The sequence below is a fragment of the Medicago sativa genome, chromosome 8 (assembly GCF_051527215.1).
Source record: "Medicago sativa cultivar Bolivia chromosome 8, Bolivia_mono, whole genome shotgun sequence".
Taxonomy (NCBI): domain Eukaryota; kingdom Viridiplantae; phylum Streptophyta; class Magnoliopsida; order Fabales; family Fabaceae; genus Medicago; species Medicago sativa.
Window position 1 is genome coordinate 72,699,613 of NC_140756.1, and position 21,734 is coordinate 72,721,346.

The window sequence follows — 21,734 nt, forward strand, 5'->3', positions numbered from 1 at the left end:
TCTTTAATTCTTCCTATTAACGAAACAAGGTTTCAAGCTTAAGTTTTGCTTTCCTTATGAAATCAATGATCAGCACATAAATAATGGAGAGATTGTGGTATCGATATTGAAGATGCCACTTTCCAAAATCAAAGATGCACATAAATAATGATCAGCACATCAAAAATTGCAAGTCTGTTAGTTTTAACTTTTTTTTAACAGTTGACTGTGACAGAGGGACTGATAACAAACTTTTTTTAAAGTGCAAGGACCTAAACCAAACAAAAAAAACTGCAAGGACCAATGCCAAAATATGATGAAACTGCAGGGACTAAGTACACGTTTAAGCCTATATTTTTTTTTTTTTGCAAAATTTTTTAGATAAATTTTGATCTGCCCGGTAATGATGGATGGTGACAACAATAATAATGGGGTGTTCCAGTGCGGCGGCAAAGTAATATCACGGCAGGTCGACGAAAGATGCCTACTGGATGGCAACGGTAACAACACAGTGCTCTGGTGCGATGGCGAAGTAATCTCACGGTAGAACGAAAGATGTCTGCTAGCACATTAACACTCCGACGATCAAGTTAGTATGAGAAATTAAGGGAATATGTATGAAAGTGTGGGAAAATGAATCATACCAAGCAAGGTCATCCTTATATAGACGTGCATGAAAGATACTTGACTCCGTGTAACGCGGTGCATTATCCATGTCTGCAGAGGGACACATGTACGATGCTTGATGCTCAGGGGCATTTTTCAGTGGAACAAAACGTATTGTCATTGACGTGATCTTTCAGGTAGTGCGCCTTAAGTCGGCATACTTTTTGTCCGTGTCACTGTACATTTAACCTTATGATCGGGCCGAAACAAATTTAGTTTTTTTTTTATTACATAAATTTAGTCTCTCTACCTTTAATTCATTTACCGTGAATTAAATGCCGTTAATACTTATAAGTAGATCTTGTTCAAAAAATACTTATAAGTAGATACCGGTCAAAAAATATATTTATAAGAGTACTTTTTTTTTTTGGTCTGTAGACTTCATGAGAGTATAGAGGAATAAACATGATTAAATATTTTAATTTCCTAAAAGAAATTTTAGGACAAAGTAAAAAATAAGAAACATAACACAATCTATTAATAAATCCGTTTCTTTTTTTTCCTCAAAAAAAAATCCGTTTCTTTTTAACTATGACTTTTTAGGTTTTAAAAACAAAAAAGTCAATAAATGTTACTATTATTTTTACTATAATAATATTATTCATTTAATATTTTTATTTATATATTTATCTATCTACAATAAACAATTAAGAGTAATATTGATAAAACATTTAATATTACATTGAAGTTTGAAAATTACCGTTAAATAGAACAAAAATCTTTCAAAAAGACACTTAAAAAAAGAATAGAGTATAGTATCTTTAAAAAGTTAGATTGAGAGATACCTATTTCAATATTTTTTGTAAGATGAATAGCAAATGATTATAAGTTGGTACTAAATCAGAATATAACAGAGGGAAACATTCCATGAAATCAAAATTCCTAACGATCCTCAAATAAGGGGAAAAAGAGAGAGAGAAAAAGAAGCTATAGCACATGACCATAGCAAAACACAAGACATATACTACATGCGATTGTTCTGTGGAAGGTTTCCTCCTCCCAGTGGATAAGTTGGAGTAACGGTTCCAGGCTTTGGAATTGACCCAAGTGGCTGGTTTTCTTGGTATTGATTTGTTCCAACCGCTTGTGGTTGTGGCTGAGGAACCCTTACTGGTTCATTTTCTTGGTACTGATTTGTTCCAACCATTTGTTGTTGTGGCTGACGAACCCCAACTAGTTCATTTTCTTGGTACTGATTTGTTTGTGGTTGTGGCTGATGAACCCCCCCAACTGGTTCATGGTGACCATAATAATGTGGTTTTTTGGTGTGTAGCTTCTCAGCAGCATGCCTTGCTTTAGCTTCATGTAGCTCCATCTTTGCTTTATGTTCTTTAGCTTTTGCACGTTCATGTGCTATCACTTTCTCCTCTTTTGTTCTTGCCATTCTTTTCTCTGCCTGTATTATTATCATAGTTAAATATCACATATCAATCTTTCTAATACTATATAGGCTTAATAGCAATTTTCGCCCCTAAGAAAAAAAAACTACAAAACCGCCCCCTAAGTTTTGCAACTGTAGCAATTTTAAATAAAAAAAATAACATGTGGCACCTCACCTAGGGTGTCACGTCAGCGTAGACCAAGTCAAAATTGGCATTGTGGACCAAAACTGCCACAGATGCAAAACTTAGAGGGCGATTTTGTAGTTTTTTTCTTAGGTCAAAATCGTAACTTTGGAAAAGTTAAGGGATTAAAACTGCTATTAAGCCTACTATATAACAAGGAAAATATTATAATATTAATATGCATTTGATAAAAAACAGACCTTCTCGTCTATTTTAGCTTTATATATGTCGGCCTGCTCCTTGGCAGCACTAGCCTTGTTTTTCAGCTTCTCCATTGAAGATTGCATCTTTTTTTTGCTTGGCAGTGTTGTGACGAACAGAGTTATTAATATTTGATGTATGTGATGAATTATTTATATGCATTCTAGAGCATATGGAAGATTGGATCAAAACAAAAATAGATAAGGCAGTAAAATCCATCAAATCATTGTTCCACATGGAATGGAAATGTTTGCACCACTTGTTAAACATGCACGGAAATTCCATCCACTGACTGCCACGTTCATAGCCAAGAAATAAGAAAACTAGATGTATATGATTATGGACTTATCTATTCTGTCAAAAAAACATCACTTAAAATTTTTAAGATTCTTTTAAGAAATATATTTAGAGTAAAAAAATGAATTGTTAACAAAATTATTATCAATTAAGTTGACACACATGTCAGTAGACCTTTTACTACATCATGATTAAAATTCTAAAATGGAATTTCACAATTGAATATGACAATTTTGAATGAGGTGTATCTCTCCCAATTTAACTTTCTTTATGTAAAATAAGGAAAAAAACTATATAAAATGAAATTGTTAATGTATGTATTATACCAACAATAGATTGGTTTAAATGGTAAAAGATTTGATGTCCTTAAACGTGTGATCAAATGTTTGATTCTTGACTTTTTTTTATGAAAAAAAATCCAGTTAAAAGGGAAAATTAGTCAATTGTTATGCGGCCATAAAAAATTAACTTCCACAAAACTAAATTTACATTACTTTCAACGATTTATTTTCATCATTCCCTATGATTTTTTTCTTTCTTATTTTTTCGGTACATATTTTCACTTTTTTGGTACAAAATGAGGGCAGAGAACAAGAGAAAACAATTAAGCGATCAAAGGAATGTAAAAAAATGTTATAAAAAAGACATTGAAGCTTTTTAAGAGGAATCTCAATACCATGTAAATCAAAGAGGTTTAATGATAGATTAAAATTAACTAGTCATTCCGTCGGTTTGTTTCATTCATGTCATGTATGGTTGATTTGAACTTGTCAACTCATGTTTTTAGGTCACGAATGCGCCGAATCAGAGTAGTAACATTCTCATTGATGTTACATTTCTCTGTTACCATTTAGACTAAAACTTTTTGAGGCGCTCTCAATTTGTAGGTGTGTGATCCCTTGTTTCCAAACCATATTCATACAAATATACATGCCCCACATCTCTACATGCAACACGTCGAATGAACCTATCTTACGAGCATGACTATTTAAACAATTTTCATATTGATATCAAGGAGAATGCCGTCATATTCTGAAAGACTAACTGATCTTTTATGCACGCATCACAATTGAGTTTAACCCAACTCTCTTGGGGTCTCTTCCAACCAATGAAAATAGTGTTAGTGTGCTGAGATCATCCAGTTACGTGTGTTTGTTCCCAACTATCAATCTATGTAGCCATCTTAGGAATCACATCAATTGGATTTAAAGGTTGATGAGACTCCTCTTAAAAAAATGCTCTTGTTCCTCCACATCCACAAGTACCAACATGTTACCATAAAGATAATTTGTCATTCAATCTTGTGTGCTCCCATCTTCTTGTTGAGATTGTCAACGATCCAATCCTTGCAATTCAAAGAAAATAAATTAGTAATGGGATTATAAGTTATTAACTTAAGCCAAACTCTCGTTGATTGCACACAATCTACCAGAGCATGGACACACAAGGGATATATGGGAAGATTGTTTCATTTATTTTATTAATGGCTTAAATGAAAATCCAAAAGGATAATTTTTTTCCATCCAAATATGTTAGTTTCGAGAATCACATTTTAAAAGAAGAGAAATGAATAATCTCAAATTCGAATTGTTATCAATAATTTAATACATCAAATGTCATTTTAGTCAACCTACTTAAGTTAGTCCGGTAATATTGACTTATGACTTATGAGTATGTTCATCTTCAAAGTATTAGTTTGATTTTCACGGATGACAATAATTATTTTGAGACTAAAAAAAATTGTTAAAAAACAATTATTTTGAGATGAATGAGTAAAAAATCAACTTAGCTAAAGTCCTTGTGAGGAAAAAAAGAAGTTAGAGTCCTTGGAGGAGTTTTGACGATACGTGTCAAGCAGCAATTGGAAAAGAATCTAACGGTTGGTTTAACTCGCTCTTGTTATCCCGTAAGTTATGTGCGTGTCAGCAAGCACTTGAAGAAGAAAAAAGAAGAAGAAAATGGCGCTACCCCTTCTTCGAATTCCCAGTAGTAGTTGTTGTTCCATTCCATTTATTAATACAAAGCCGCAATCTCTTCCTTCTAAAACCCTCCGCAAGTCGACGGTGGCAGCAGCGACGGAGCTTCAAACGCCGGTGAGACTAACGGAAGCAAACGATTACCGGTATCCTAGTGGTGATGCTCCAACTCATAAGGTCACAGTTCACGATAGACAACGAGGAGTTGTTCACGAATTCCTTGTACCCGAGGTTTGAATTAATCATCTACTCAACTAAATTAACCAGATGTTGCATGTGTAGAAAAAAAAAATGTCCGTATATATCAAGTACTGTTTGTGAAATGCAGGACCAGTATATATTGCATACTGCTGAGTCTCAGAATATTACACTTCCATTCGCCTGCAGGCATGGTACTTACTTTTATCTTTAAATTATGAGTGTAGATCATTAGATTTTTATCTTGATTATTTTAGACTTATGCAAATCGTCATATAGCTAACACGATCCTAACACCGGTAGTAATTTGAAAAAAAGAAAAGAAAAAAAATGTAACAAATGTGTCGGTGTCTTATTGGTGTAGAGTGTAGACACTGATACATGTCAGACCCCCAGATACGTCTTCCATCTGAAGTGTTGGTGCTACATGGCTACACAGTACCAAAGAATAAACCATCAATTTAGTCTCGGATATAAAGATGTTAGGGATTAAGTTGATGGATATTTTCATATACTTTAGGAACTAGTTATCATGGTTTATGGGCTAAATTGGAGAGAGTGATAGTTTAGGGACTAAATTGATGGTTAATTCCATACGAAGTTTGATATTTTTAACCTATACCCTTGGGTGAGAATATTCTTTTCAATTTTCATTGGTTCCATAGATGTTCCAACTTCCAAGATACTTTATCAGGTTATTTGGAAGAATTTTATGAACCTATCATATTTGGTTATGTTTTTCCATATGTAATTAGTAATGGCCCTTACCTACCAATTATAGATTCCATTTCATCCATGTCTAGTTGAAGTATAGGTTAAATTCTGATCAATGTATACTAGTGTAAAATTCATTTTCCCTCCTATTGGGAACGTAGACAATCACAATTTTCCTGTGTAGATCATGTAATGCATCATTGATACTTGTTTTCTGTGCTGCTTCTGTTTCCGTTTAGATTGATATATGTTTGGTTTTTGATGCTATTGCTGGTTTCCTGATTTTGTTTGCTTATTTGATGCATCATGCATTGCTATTTTTATGGTAGGTTGTTGTACTAGTTGCGCTGTTCGCATAAAGAATGGGAAGATTAAACAGCCAGAGGCTCTTGGGATCTCTGCCGAACTGAGAGAGCAGGTATGTAAAACCATGTTTATGAACTTTTTTTTATTGAATTGATCATTTTGATTTGTTAAGTAGCAATGCATGATGCTCTGGTGGCATGCTTTGTATTTGCTGCTTTTCCCATCAACCATCTTCAATGACGCTAAAGAAGAGGATCAGATTTTATTTTCCATTTTCATTCTAATCTTGAAAAGTAAAAGAAGACATCTGAAAATGATAACCATTATAATTTATACATGTTATTATAGAGGAGAGGAGGACGAAGTGGTGGTTGTAGTGGTATAAAACTATCTTCATTTCAGTTTCAACATGCCAATACTAAACGTGTTCGCATTATGATGTCTTACCTGTCTACAAGTTTACTTTATTCATTTGACGGGAAATAAGACATTGAATTGAAAATTGTGTATTTCTGTCACAGTGCCATTGTGCTGAACTTGTAGTTATTGTTTTCATTTATTATTATAGTTAAATGCAAAGCCAAAAATAACAGTTGCTTCTAACAATAATGAACTAATGTGATTATATCGGCCATTCAAATAATAGGGTGCTGTTTTCTGTATTTTTCTATTACGCTGTTTATCCATTTTTTGAATGTTAACTTCACTGAATCACTTGAATTAAATTTTTAAAAAAACCAAATGTATTAACGTGTTTTTTTGGTTTGTTCCAGTTATTAAAATAAGAATGTGAATTGAAAATGATTTACTTGTTCAATTTAGAAGTTTGTCTACTCAAACTCATTTTTCTGGTATATTCCTCTTATGATTGTTTGTATATTTTACATTTTGATTTCTTTGTTGGTGTTTCAATTTAAGGGTCCCAACACAAACAAGTAATTAAGATATATCCCTACAACAGAACGAAGATATTTTTCAGCTTATGGATAGTTTGATGCCATTTGCTATGAACACCCTTTTTCCACTATAGTAGTTAACAACTACGAGGAAAACATTTTATTTGTTTCATTATCATTACTCTCGCAAATTCCAATGTCTCTTATTTCTCTGTTGGACATGTTTTTGAGATTTTTGTTTCATTTCATTTTCAGGGTTATGCACTTCTTTGTGTGAGTTTCCCATACTCTGATCTTGAAGTAGAAACTCAAGATGAAGATGAGGTAACAAGCAAAATTATAATCATAGCTTTCATTTTATGGTAACTGTTTGAATAGATACCAAATCAAATCAACACTAAGCAGATGTTTTTAATTTTAATCTTGTTAGTATACCTGCAAAATATCTCATATTACTTTTGGTGTACCTTTGAATATTCTTGAATATTTTACACAGTCTTTAGGATATATACTGGAACCAATTAGTCATCTAATCAACAAAGCAATCTTAGGAGTTTTCCTTATTCATTTTATTTCTATTTTGTTTCCATGTTTAATTAGTTTTAGTATTCCTTTTTCCTTTTGAAACCCTTGCTTTTTGAAAGTCATATTAGACTCAGGATAATCTAAGTCAAGCCGGATGGGCACATTTAAAAGAACAAAGATTTCATAGTGCCTATTTTTGTTTTGCATTCACAAGACTTTATTTGGAGATCTTGTTTAAGGGAAACTAAGTTCTTAGCTGCTTAGACCAATAGATGTTGGTAGTAATTTTAATAGGATTTAGCTTGTACTGACTAGCTCTTGATTTATGTTAGAACCGACATATGATTGCTTTAATTTTGTGAATAATACTTCTACTTTTTATTGAACAAACGCGGGAGAAAAGGAAATACAATAGAGAGATGGAGAATGAATGTAACTGCTAGTAACCACTAGGAATTAGAGAGCTTAGTCTCTCCCAACCAACCTATTGAGAAATGACCCATTCCTCTGCCTCTGTCCTAAACTCCCATTTGAAATTACAAAAAATACAATAACTGCTAAGTGCTGTCCCATTTCATAACTGCTGTCCCAGGCCCTCTTGGACTAATGGTCTTTCTCCTAGTATAATTGCTCACGACGGGAGCTCTTTTCTAACAAATTTTTTTGTATAAAAAGAACTTCTGAATGAACTAGTACATTTTATAACATCAAAATGTATATATTCTAATATCCTATTCTCTACTGTCAGACTATCCTAAACACTGTAACTAAAAAATGATATGTTAATTGTACTATGTCTTTATCTATTTGATATGATGCGTTTCTATTTGTTGGCCGTGCACCAACTGTGACAATCAAAACTCTAGTTTTCTTTGGTTCCTTCTACTTGTTGTTCTACACTTCATTTTCTATCAGCTTTTTTTCCTTCTTTTCTCAATATGCTCTCATATGAATTCATCATCTTCGCTGAAGTTTTTCTTTGTTTGAATGCTATTGTGGTTAGTTTTCTAATGTTACCATGGCATTGAGGGGGAAAACTTATACTTATTTGCTATTTTTTGTCACACGTTCTTCATATCAACAATAATTTCAGTGATAACTCATTTCCCACTTATGAATCATACCAAAGGTGATTTGATGTTGGCTGTGACTCTCGCCATTCCTTGATTTGATTTCCATGTTTATCAGTTTTCCTCTTATTTGAAACTTCCTAATGCTATTTTGAACTCTCCTTGTTGTGTGTGATTGCTTGAAAGATTATTACTGATTTTGGTCAAATGATCAGAGCTATCAGCTATTGTGATTTATTTAAATTTAGGAATTATTTTAATGGAAAGTTTTTAGGAACCTAATTATTTCCTTATTTAGTTTATGCTCTTCAGATATCAGATTTTGGGTAGACTTTCATAAAACTTTGCATTTCATACATCTAAATCGGCAAATTTTGTCTTCACACGTACAAGCCTCATGCTTGGGGGTTGTGGACTCAAAAAATTATACTTATCAGGTTCCATACTCGACGAGTTAAAACATGTATAAGCTGTGTTTCTTTGTACACGGCCCATATCCTCGTACTCGGCTCATTCTCCTACTATCCAGAATGAATGATATAAAGGGAGAGGGAACCAAGGAGAAAAGGCTAAGCCGTTCATGTACCCTAAAACACACAAAAAAACCTTAACTTGAACGCGACATGCTGTCTACAGAGGTCTTTGAGATTCCTTCGGGGGAATAGGTCCTAAAACAAACCATGGATGAAGTTACCCAACATATGAACATAATAAAACATTAACTCCCTATTGCAATGGATACCAGTGAATTCCATCATCTAACCCTTCAACTTGCTCGGAAATTTCCTGTGAGCATCTTCTCATCATATTATTTTCTTTCTTTGGTGAACTATTCTAATCAAATATTGTGGTTGATTATTTAACCAGAAAAGTGTTCATTTGTTGGAAACTTGAAGCTTAGTAAGAGTCAACTTGAGGGGAAGGATTATAATATTTGCATGATATTTCATAATATCTTTGTTGTGTCATTGAATATTTTATACATAATATCTTAAACTATGTTGTGTTTTCGAGGCTACGTGAAATTCTTGTCTTTGTTTTCATTATATCGTTTGTTAATGAATATTTGCTACCCTTGACTCACAGGTATATTGGCTTCAATTTGGACGTTATTTTGCAAGAGGACCAGTGGTAGGTTCTGTTATATATGACTATTTTTTTGTGCAAATGAAGTTGACATGTTTTCTTTGATAATGTGGCCTTTTTAACACACAAATTATATACAGGAAAGAGATGATTACGCCTTGGAGTTGGCCATGGGTGACGAGTAAGCAGGGTAGAAAATCTTACAAGCAGCTGTGCAAAGAATGCAAGTTTTGTCTCCTTTCCTTTTCTCTGTAGCACCGATACTTCATATTGAAGACGTGTATGAGTATCTGGCACGTGTTGGCGTTCGTCACTCATACAACACCGACACGCATAATTATATTCAACCATTTTCATTTTCTCAAATTATGATTAATGTCTACATGTTACTTAGTGTCGTGTTCAGTGTCTGTGTTCAATGTTTGTATCTTTACGTGTGTCTATGCTTCAAAACTCTTATTTTCCCACATGTTTATATGTGTATTCTCTGGTCTTTTTGTTGGCATATGCATTATTACTGTTTGCATAGTATAGAAGATTTGGTATGCTTTTAGATCATGTTACAATGTGGTTCAATAGGAATGGAATTCTGTAACTGAGATGTACCTTTTGGTTGAGTCAATGCTGAACCAAACGCACAGTAATGGATAAGGTATCCCAATTCACGTGACTTTGGCAGGATAAAAGGGTTGGCTGACTTTTAAATGAGAAAAAGCTCGTCTTCATCTGGTTATCCTCTCATCTCAACAGTCAACAATAAAATCAGAAGAAATTAATGATCAATTAATTAATAGAAATTAAATTAATTGTTTTCAAGATACAATTTTTTTTTTCTGTTAAATTAAAACTGTATATAATATTCTCAACTTATTAGACTACACAGTGGACCAAAAATAGTTTATAATATTTTTGTTAAAAAAAATATAAAATTTTACATAAATAATATTCATATATAAATATAAAGCCATTAAATAATACTAAAATTAACAGTCTATTACTTGAAATATGATGTAATTTGCTATTATATGTTTAGTGTTTGACGAGAGTAAAAAATAGAAGAGTATTCTTTATAATAAAAATATTCATGCTAATAATGTAATATTTTTTAAACTGCTTAAAGCAAACGTCTAATTAAATTAGAACTAATTTTCATAAATTGAGTTTGAACTGGTTTTCTTACTGTTTACATTAAATCTAGATGCATAGTACTCCCTCTGACTCATTATAAGGATTCTTTTTGCAATATTTATACGTATCAATTTTATTTTTTTTCAGTATCAATGCAAAGTTTATTTATTTTTTACACTAATATGCAATTATTGTATTTCAACTCATCTTTTTTTGGTAGTGTTTAATTTTTTTTGGTAGTGTATTTCAACTCATCTAACTACTAGAGTAATTGTTTGTTCTTTTAGTAAAATGAGACGAATGAAGTAAAATTTTTTTGGCGTTAACCCTTAGGTTTTGAGGGAAAGGAGTCATGGTAATCCGAAGTTTGGTTTGAAGATAAATAAAGTCTGACCATTTTTTTTTTAGATCTGGTTAATTGTATGTTGTACAACATGAATACATGCACTTCTCTCCTAGCTTCAAAATACAAAGAAAGATTGGAATACAATATTTTCTTAGATTTGAGCTCTATCAAAGAAAGATTGGAAGAACCGTATTTTCTTAGATTTGAGCTCTATAACAGCAGTATCAAATATTTCATTTGGCCCAGCTGAAGAAGAACCAAATAATTGCATAAAGTCGATGAGATAATGCAGGATCAAAAGAATATACCACTGTGGTCCAAAGTTAGATTAATGAAGAGTCACTCCACAACAAGATGGTGAAGTGAAATGTACAACACAGCACTAGACCCCACTCCCACGAGCCTTGTTTGTGAAAGCCTCTCACATATGAACAATTGACAGATTGATACTTGTTGGATTATGCAAATGAAGTTATTATTGTTTGTTTTTAACTCAATCAATTGTTATATGTGAAGCAATGTCGTAAAGAAGCTAATCTTTACTACAAAGTTTAGAGGCATTTTAGTCCATATATTGTGATATTGATTATTTGCTGTTATGCTCAACCCAATAGAATAGGAACATGTTGTTGCTGACCAAGTTGGTAGCTCTGCATTCTGCTCAGTTCAAAAAAAATTTAGGGCTTATTTGCATCAAGTTTTCCTAAATGAGTGATTTGTTATATTTACTGATATTGAGCAATACATATAATTTGTAGGCTAAACTATATGTTTTGGTTGAAATTAGGCTAGGATGGTTTGACATGTAAAGAGAAGACTTATAGATGTTATAGTAAAGAGAGTAGATCAGATGGAGGATAGTAAGGTCGCTAAATGCAGAGGTAGACCTAAACTATAATAGATACTATTAAGAAAGATCTAGTGATGAATGAGTTGAATCGAAATATGGTTTATGATAGAACATTATGACGTAATTTAATCATATAGCTGATCCTACTTAGTGAGATAAGGTTTGTTGTTGTTGTCACCGTTTTATTTATTTTTAACATTTTGAAATAGTCTTTTATAGTTTTTTTTAAACTCGGGTATCTGGCCGAAGGACCGACCCTCTTATAGTCTCATATATGTTTTGTTTTGAAATTGACCATTTTAGACAAAATAGATCAAATTGAAACCTAAAAGATATTAGCCAAAAAATTAATTTAGTTGAATTAATATTAGAGCATTCACGTGTAGGAATTGATGTACAAAAGAAAGAAACAGATGATGGTAGTGACAAGTGCTAAGTTAAAAAGTTTAATGTATGGTACAAGCAAATGGGAAAAAAATGCTTACACACTTTTTATGCAGGAAATTTTTCCTGCTTTAATTAAAATCTTGTTTAAGACTTTTCAAAAGCTAAAAAGAAACGGCACTAAATGATTTATGATCAGCAACCTAATCACAGCCACAATTTATGATAATATTATTTTGCTTTTTAATGTGTTAGCAGCACAGCACAAATTATGGAAAGCACTATGTATTCAAGGGACAGTTACAATCAAAAATATCTTTCTTAACTTGAAATGACACCAGCCTAGTACTCACAAATAAGTGATTTTCACTTGAACATGACATTCATAAAATGATTGATACCAAAATATTCTGTGGAGATCTCAAACGGTAAGGCTGACATAAACAAGGCTGTTGGGGAACAAGGGGCAACATCAAAGGACCAGAAAGAGTTGTCCAGATCACTATAAATTGATATTTGCAACCTCCTAGTTATTATTAATGTTGAAGACATAAATTTTGCAGTGTAGATGTTGAAAAGGACATTAGCTATGTTACATTATTACACTTTCAAAAATGGTGCCAGTGTTGTGTGATTCATAAAAAAGATGTTGCTGCTATCTTAGTGAACCTGTCTGCATTCTGCAATTGCAACATGTTATGTACTTTCTGGCAGAATATGTTTTCAACACATATCAAGATTTAACTGCGTGACACCGACACTTCGGATCAAATATGTGTCCAGTATCTGACTCGTGTCAATGTCTGACACGATACTGACACATTTGTTTACATACAATCACGTTTACTTTTTAAAATTATTTTAAGCGTCGACATGTCAGTATCAGTATCATGTCCAGTGTTCGTACCTGTATTAGGGCTTACTAGAAATTTAACCACCACAACAGTGTCTAGAAAAAATTATCAGCTATTAGTCAAAACCAACAAAGGATGAGCTAAGAGCACAGTCATATTCTGCAGTGTATATCCAATTCCTGATTTAACATGGTTTTAGTCATGCATGTCAAAATCAACAAAGGGAAACCATAGAATAAATAAAGGTTTCCCTTGCTGAAAAGAAATCCTCACCTCAATTTCTTTCTGAGATATCTATTGAGATTTTGGACTTGGACCCAGTTGTTATCTTACTGATATAGTCCATTTGACTGCTTTACCCTTTTACTGTACTTGGACCTTTTCTATTTCCAAAAGGCCAAAAGTATGTGAAAGAAATAAATGGTGCTTGGTGCTCCACACACACAAAAATATAGCAGTAGTTTTCTCAACCACTTATTGAACAAAAGTAGAAAACAAAATTTACCTTACCAAAAGATGTGGTTTTTGCATAGCACTCAGAATCAAGAAACTTATAACAAATAGTTATCGACTTATTCATACACCAATTCAAACAAAAACGCTTAATACAATCACCGTCACGCAAGGGAAAAATAACTCTATACATGTGAGGAAAGTTTTCAATCTGATTTGCACTCTTTATTATTCCTTAAGATTGATATTTAAGTACCAAAAACCAAGGTTGTAGAGTCTGTAATGACCTTGCTATAATAGTATATGATTTATTAGGTGCTGAACTTCTGCTGCTCCGTCGTGCTTGCTGAGGCCTGCATCATCATTCAGTAACATTAGCGTAAATAATTTCATACAGCGCATAATTAACTAAGAAAACTATGTCTTGTTTTGCAAGGAATTAAAATTTATTACATTGTTTCTCTTCAAAATAGAAAAGAGGAAAAGGTAGTATGGAACAAGAAACTATACTGACCCCAACTGAGGTAACAAAATTGCAAACTGCACATTTCACGGATCTTGCTCCATATTGATACATAAGTAGCATCCTGCAGTTACCACAGTTGACATGTGCTACCTGATTTGCTGTCACAATACACATTTCATTCTTAAAACTACAAAGTACGGACTCCGAATCACAGCAATTTAACTCGAAAAAGAAACATGTTTTTGAAGCTGTCATTATGCAAATTTACTCAACAATTTAACAAAGCTCATGAGATTATTAACAAAAAAAATCAATACCTTCCAGAGCTAGATTGACTGTGTGACAACAAGAGCATTGAACACTCGTCGCTCCGCGGATGTACATGAGTAAAGTATGGCATCCTCCACAAACTAACTGAGCCATTTCTGTGCCTGTGAATACATCAGGTAAATATGGTAAATATCACAAAGTGAAGATTCAGGTAACATACAAAGCATGAATTATGTAAAAGATAGAGACCCAATAACTGATAAGGGGAAGAATATTTCATCATACCAGGAGGTGGCACTGCTGTGACAGCATTGCAAACAGCACAGCATACAGAAGTGGCTCCAACTGGATACATAAGAAGGTTTCTACAACCAGAACACACAAGTTGACTCTGTGCACCTAGCATTCAAACAACATTTTTACAAAAATAATTTAATTTATGTATCAAATAAATGACCACATTTCCATACCATAAAACATTAAGTGGCACTGTAATTTTGTTGAAGCTTCAAAGCATAGCTTTTTGTTAAAATCACATAGGCTCGCCCTGATTTCGCAAAACTCACTGTCAATCTAAACATGCACTAAAGATAGGTTCAAATCTGAGTCTTAGAGGAATTTCACTAAGAAAATCTTCATATCTAATCCAACATATCTCCCTTTATCTGATAAGAAATTGGACTAATTTTTTTCCTCTCCATTTAGTAAATTTTGTATTATGCACTCTATCTAATGACTTGCTTTCTCAATACTAAAATTAGACATTAGATTCTACTTTAGTCCTTCTTCCAAATATGGATAAGAAATAAGAATTCAAATCTCCAACCACAATTCATCAGCATAAAGTAATGAGTTGACCAAAATAAAGAACATGCATCAATGAGGAAATCAAGCACAGACATAAAGAAAAGTGAAGATACCATTTGTTGGAGGTGTTGTATATGGAGCTGGAGCAGGAGCTGGAGGTGGAGTTGGATAAGGAGCAAGTGGAACTGGCATTATAAAAGAACTAACTCAAAAATATTATTTTTCTGTGCCAAATTCTACAAACAGAACAAAGCACTTCCACCCATTTTTTCAACTCCTGGAAAATGAAGAAATATAGTAAAAGATTCATTCAAGAGGGAAAAAAAAGTGATTAACTTGGTAGGTTGAAAAGGAAACCTTTGAAGCAAAAGGTTGGTAGAATATCAAATCAAAAACCAGATAAAGTGAGAGTCAAAGGAAAAGCTTCCTCCTTGAAATAAAAAACCATGCATGAAGCTGGAGGAAGATAGTCCAGAAGTGATGAAGAATTTAAGACACTGTCACTATAGTTATATATTTTATTTTATTGAGTTATGTGTGATAAAGGGAAGAATTGTACATTATATATAAATATATAATATAATGTTACTTGTACAATGGCAAGTAACAACTTTGTTAGTAGTTTGCTAGAATGAAAAAAGGGAGAGAGAGAGAAAAGAAATGGTGGAAAAGGATATGAGTGGATGTACACTAAAAAGAAATGGACTAAAGAGATGCTATATATGCTATGTCAAAGAAACGCAACTATTTTTCACCTTCATTTTCTTTTCTAGCAAATGGTGTTCCAATATTATGAGAGTAAACGTTTTGTTTTTTTATTGGTTTACGGGGATGTATTGGATTAGGATTCTATGAGATTATTTTAAAAGACTTTTTAATTATGAAAAAGTCTTGTGGTATTCAATCAAGACTTTTTGCAACTTAAAAAAAGTCTTGTGGTATTCAATCAAGACTCTTTGTCATTTTAAAAAAGTCTTGAGGTATTCAATCAAGACTTTTCATCACTTAAAAAAAGTCTCATGGTATTCAAAATCATTCAAATTTCGAAGGATTGTTTAATAAATTGGATTTTGATGGATTTTGTGGGATTTTGTAGTGTAATTTTAACAAGAAAAAGTCTTTCATAGATTTCTTGGGATTGTTTTTCATTTAAAAGTTACTATCTCTTTCTTCTCCCTTCTCTCTCTCCCCTCCCCCCTCTCTCCTTTCTCTCTTCGTCTCTCTATCTCTCCATTCTCTCTCTCTCTCTCTCTCTCTCTCTCTCTCTCTCTCTCTCCCCCCTTCATCTAGTGTTTTTTAGTCCCTTAAAATCTTATAAAATTCATAAAATCCTTAAAATTTTAAAATCAATAGTAAAAGAATTTTTTATTGGTTTTATTTTTCTTTATTCAAACGCTAGAATTTATTTGTTCATTATTTTTATCATTCACACTTGTAAGTTTGTTCTTTTTTCCCTAAAATTCATTGAATCCTTTAAAATTTTAAAATCCCATAAAATCCTTTGAAATCCTTAAAAGTCAATGTGATAAATCCATTAAAATCTTGAGTGTATAAAGTCTTTTACATAAAAAGTCTTTTAAAATCTCACAGAATCAATACAATCTCACACAGTCTTTTAAAATCTTAAAGACTTTTTTTATTAAAATCGTCTTTTAAAATCCTAATCCAATACACCCCCTTTAAATTTTGATGCTCGCTTAATTTGATTTTGTTGGATGTACGGGAGAGACTCGGGAGCCACAATAGACTAAACGTTCAGAATGAATAAGAGATAAGAGAAATAGTATTTATACAATTATTTTATGAATTTTTTTAGAACTCTTTTTTTTTTTTTATTCTCACATGGTGTTCTTATTCTCTTTCTCTTTGTATTACTTTTGTCGCAAAAGAAGAAAGAAAAAATGATTATCACATAAGTTGTATTAAAATGATTGTTCAAATAACAAAGAGATAAAAGAGAGTATAGAATAGAGAACAAGGGTTATTACAAGAAATAGAAATTAGCTTTCAACATGCTCTCGAAGAGCAAACCCTAATTTTACCATTTTTCTAAATCTCTTCTCGTAACCAAGAGATTCAATGATTTCTCTACTCAAGTTTACAATTGTTTTTCAACCCCATAATCTACCGTAAAAGGAACTGACACTTAATCCTTGATTTCATGAGAATCTCATCTTTTAGTAAACCCTAATTTGCATCACTCTCGCCTTCTTGTGTGTTTTCACCCCATGAACATGGACGGCCCATGAATTTTAATTTGTGTAGGAAACATAAATATAATTTTAGAGTAAAATATGTAAATATTAAAATATTAATAACATTCCATTTAAAAAAGAAAACAACATGCATCATAATTGTTCTCCACGATTTTTTCATATTCTGAAAACATTGAATGATTTTTTCATTTTCAATGTCAATGAAAACCAACTAATTGAGAAGTAAATGAAAGCTCCCAATTATGTGGGTGACCGTGTAGATGTTGCCTCTCTTAAATTGTGAAATTTGGGGTTTCTTATTATTTCTTATTTTTTTTTACTGGAATTGGGGTTCTCATTCTGCAATTTGTTGATTTGGTAAAAAGAAAGTATTATTAATTTTTATTTTTTTGATAGATAGTTAGAGTGATAATAACCATTTGAAAACTTACACACACAAGTGGAAGATTCTGAATTTGAATCTTAATCACCTCATCGTACCTAACAATTATTAATTGAATATATTTGTTTTACAATTTATAATATGAACCTTAATGACTTAGTTAAATTTCATTATCATCCAATCTTTTGGTTGCATAGTGTATGTGGGTATTATTTCGTTCATTACTTTCCCAAAAGTAGTGAGGGTCAAGGCCTACATATTGGTATATACGGGGCCGTCTCTCTACATGAATGCCTCTCCAAAAGACAACAATGTTTTTCCAGGAGCCTCTCTTTTAGTTTCTCAAGACTCACTTTTCCACACACAAAAACCATAAATATGAGCTGCCTATTTATAGAATTCATTCAACTATTAAACTTAGAAGAAGACTAAAAACATGTATGTGTGCATCGCGCACCCAACCCTGCTCATCGCGCAGCAGGCAGAAGTAGGGTCTTAAAAAAACTTCAACGCTAAGAACTAAATTACTCATCAATAAAAGGTGGGTAGAGACCCATCTGAGTTGCCTCCAATCAAAATCATTCATTATAGTGAAATATAAAGAAATGGTTTTAATTGATGTCAACTCATATAGATATTTCCACCCTTCTTACTCAACACTTATATACTACTACTCAACACTCAGTTTTCCATCTAATGTATTTAATGTGAGACTTTTAAGACACGAGAGCTACACAACAATAATTTATACTTAATGATATGATTTAAAATATCATATTTCACAACAATATTAAAAGAAAAATTAATCTATTCTTGTATAATAATTTTTTGAGAGCGTATTTGGGAAATAATGACTGAGAATTGAGAGACTAGTAAAACAAACAAGTAATATGCACAAGAGCAACAAGACTGTCAAGACGTGTCTTATGTTTTGAAAGCGGACGTGCATATTTCTCTCATAATAACGTCATGTTTTCCTCATTTTGACACAATTTTATGTGTTTTTTTTCTTTTGCTATTTTTTTAATTATATATATTGGTATATTGTTAGCACTTAAGCCCACAAGAAGAATTAAACCCGACTAGTCTATTAGGTGGGAAAGTCTCATGACTTTGTTGGAACAAAATGTGTTTAACAATAAACCTTAAAGAGTTTTGATGATAACAAGGTATTAAAAATTGTAAATTGGACTAGCTAATATTTGCTCAAGTGTACAGGACCATAGTTAAATTTTTACATCATTTATTGGTACTGAATAACAAATAAAGAGCAAAAGGAATCAACAAAGTTGAAGCTTAGACGCTCCTGAAGGCAATATGCTCCTGAAGATAAAAAGCGCTCCTGAAGTCAAGCTGCTCCTGAAGAGAGTAAAGCGCTCCTGAAGAATAGTGCTCCTGAAGACTGGAAGTCCTGAAGCGCCACGTCATCATCAGAAGCTACAACATCAGAAGCTGCCTCATCAGAAGCCATTTTCACCAGAAGCTGAAGATCAACTGAATTTGCGAAATTCAAGGATTCAAGAGTTGTTTCATGGATCAAAATTCATCAAAGGACAACAGAAGATTAGTGGAACATTGCAACGGTCATTTCAACGGTGTTTGAAGGCATGTGCTTGCAATTTGGACGAAAGCGTTGACATTGTACTATTGTACGAACTGTACAACCACCTTCTCCACTACTCTGTTTTGTGTCCACACTACAAGACAAGAAAACAGCTCCAGAATACGGCTTCGCCTGCAAAGGTGTTCTTTTGGATAAGGAATGGATTTCAAATTTGTTCTTCATAGGACAATAACCAAATCAGGCAAAAGATCATTGGTGAAAGATCAAGCTTCAACAACGACTCTTTGATGTGCTGGCAATTTCACAACGTCTCTTTCACACCTCTATATAAAGGAGTGAAGACTTAGAGATTTGGCAATGCTGAACGAAAGACTCTCAACATTTTTACAAGTGTCAAACCTCTGCTGAAATTGTTCTGCATTCACTTAGAATTTCTGTGTCTCAAGTTTTATCTTAGAAATTCTTAAGTCTTAGAGTCTGTCTCTGTTTTGTATTGTGAGCACCTCTGATTGTATATCAAGTGTTCAACCTTAAACAATTTTCGGTGTAATTTTGTTTAGAAGTCTCTTGCAGTTGTGCTTGAGCATAGAAGTCTCTTGATTGTGTTCTTGAGCATAGGAAGACTCTTGCAAAGTGTGCTTGAGCAAAGGAAGTCTCTTGCTGTGTGCTTGAGCAATTGTAATCTGATATTACATTTAGTGAAATCTCCTTGGAAGTGCAAGGGGGACTGGACTACTTCCGGATTGTGGAAGGAACCAGTATAATTGATTTGTGTCTTTCTTCTTCTTCTTCTTCTTCTTCTTCTCTCTCTCTCTCTCTCTCTCTCTCTCTCTCTCTCTCTCTCTCTGTTTTATTCCGCTGCGTTCAGATTCTGATTATCACTTCAGAAACGGTATCACTTAGCTTCTGATCAGTGTGTTCAATTTTTAGGAGAAACGAAGAATTTTCCAAAACACAATTCAATCCCCCTTCTTGTGTTTTTCTCACCTTCAGACTTAAGTCTTACGTCGAATATTTTTATCTGCTCAATGTGGGACGCATAACATACAAACTAAGTACCTTCCGTGTACAACTGCTCTACGACCGGTCAAAGAATTTTATATAGTGGGGACAATATGAATAAAACATCTATAACAAAAAAAACATTGAGGGATTTATCATTTTCTATAATGCTACTAATGGCAAACAACCATTTTTATCTCATTTGAATGTGTGATATACCATCATTATAATTCTTGAATCTATCGAAATTGCAAACATGTCTTCTTAATTAACCATTTTAGTCATTGAGTCTGTCTTTTGTTAATCATTTTAATCATCCAATATATTTTTTTTGTTAATCAATAAATTGTTAAAAACATCATGGAAATACACCGATCTTGTCTAAAATTTTTAACGTAGGTACGTTCTAAACTTTAACTTGGGTAAATACGTTCTAAACTTTAACTTGGGTAAATTTATGAGATAAGAAAAGTTTCATATCTCACTCGTCCACTTGCATGTGGAGAGTGGATGAATAAGTACCATTTTTGTTGGTCACATATCAAGATCAAATCTGACAGAGGAAATTGGGTCCTACTACTCGCTTTATCTGTTTCTTATATGATTGAATTCTTATTTTCATCTCTAAGAAAAATTATGAAATATAGTTAGGTCTTTTTCTTTTTTGGTAGTTAAAAATAAATAAATTGCATTAAAAATAGTGTTTTTTACACTTTAAATAGTTTGATTACACAAGCTCAAGACTCTTTTACCATATTTATTTTCATAACAAGTGCCTCCACATAAACTAGTTAGCACAACCCATAATTAAATTCTTAGAAATAACATTTTCTCTTCATCCTCTTCTTCATTCCTGCTTCCTTCTACCTCTCTGTTAAAGAAACAAACTACGGTTTTGGTGTGTTCGTGTCTAACGAAGAGTGGTGCATGATCACAATTTTTTTTTATCACTTTTCAAACAAACATGATGTGAGTTTTTTATTTTTTGAGCAAAATGATAAGAGAAAGATAAATGTTAACACTTTTTGTGACAACTTTCTGTCTTATAATTACATTATGATTTTACTTTATCTCTGTATTGTTTTGGTTTTGTGTCATTGTCTAATTTTCTTCGTAAATTTATAATTGTTCAAATAACACACCTCATTATAATATATGGAATGTATACGTACACTATGAATTTAATACTATTCCATTAAAAATCGAATTAAACAACTAATAATGAATTTGTCAAAGTGATAAGGAACTTGTGCATCTTAAATATGTGATCAAATATGCACCCCATAACTTTTTCGATGAAGATTAATCACCGTTAAACAGGAATGAAAACTTTGTATAAATATTATTACATCAACAAACAAAAATCGAATTAAACGGACAAACATAATGGACCCAACCCCCATCTCTTAACTGATGCACATACAATCCATTGCAATGCAAGCACGTGAGCTAGCCATACTCCCCTTTTTTTCTCAATGGAGTTGCATTACATTAGATGGTACACACTTAGCCACGTTGGCATTGAAACAAGCC

General features: G+C 32.7%; 3 protein-coding genes across 4 annotated transcripts; 1 reads left to right on the forward strand and 2 right to left on the reverse strand.

Annotated features, from left to right (window-relative positions):
* Positions 1 to 1,464: 1,464 nt before the first annotated feature.
* On the reverse strand, positions 1,465 to 2,568 carry LOC146901259 (uncharacterized). Its single transcript, XM_085733401.1, has 2 exons — positions 2,411 to 2,568; positions 1,465 to 2,041 (listed from the first exon to the last, which is right to left on the reverse strand). The coding sequence occupies exons 1-2, from the start codon at positions 2,495 to 2,497 to the stop codon at positions 1,610 to 1,612; spliced, it is 519 nt and encodes a 172-aa protein (XP_085589527.1). The 5' UTR covers positions 2,498 to 2,568; the 3' UTR covers positions 1,465 to 1,609.
* A 2,067-nt stretch (positions 2,569 to 4,635) lies between these two features.
* FDC2 (2Fe-2S ferredoxin-like superfamily protein) lies at positions 4,636 to 10,149 on the forward strand. The gene is made up of 6 exons (XM_085733403.1): positions 4,636 to 4,915; positions 5,013 to 5,076; positions 5,926 to 6,014; positions 7,054 to 7,122; positions 9,480 to 9,524; positions 9,620 to 10,149. The coding sequence occupies exons 1-6, from the start codon at positions 4,667 to 4,669 to the stop codon at positions 9,662 to 9,664; spliced, it is 561 nt and encodes a 186-aa protein (XP_085589529.1). The 5' UTR covers positions 4,636 to 4,666; the 3' UTR covers positions 9,665 to 10,149.
* Positions 10,150 to 13,541: 3,392 nt separating this feature from the next.
* On the reverse strand, positions 13,542 to 15,729 carry LOL1 (lsd one like 1). 2 transcript variants are annotated; one of them, XM_085733404.1, is made up of 6 exons: positions 15,395 to 15,729; positions 15,151 to 15,314; positions 14,516 to 14,629; positions 14,278 to 14,391; positions 14,009 to 14,118; positions 13,542 to 13,847 (listed from the first exon to the last, which is right to left on the reverse strand). In XM_085733404.1, the coding sequence occupies exons 2-6, from the start codon at positions 15,227 to 15,229 to the stop codon at positions 13,806 to 13,808; spliced, it is 459 nt and encodes a 152-aa protein (XP_085589530.1). In that variant the 5' UTR covers positions 15,230 to 15,314; positions 15,395 to 15,729; the 3' UTR covers positions 13,542 to 13,805. The 2 variants fall into 2 exon arrangements, with proteins under 2 accessions (XP_085589530.1, XP_085589531.1); XM_085733405.1 differs by having other exon boundaries at positions 14,516 to 14,777.
* Positions 15,730 to 21,734: the final 6,005 nt, after the last annotated feature.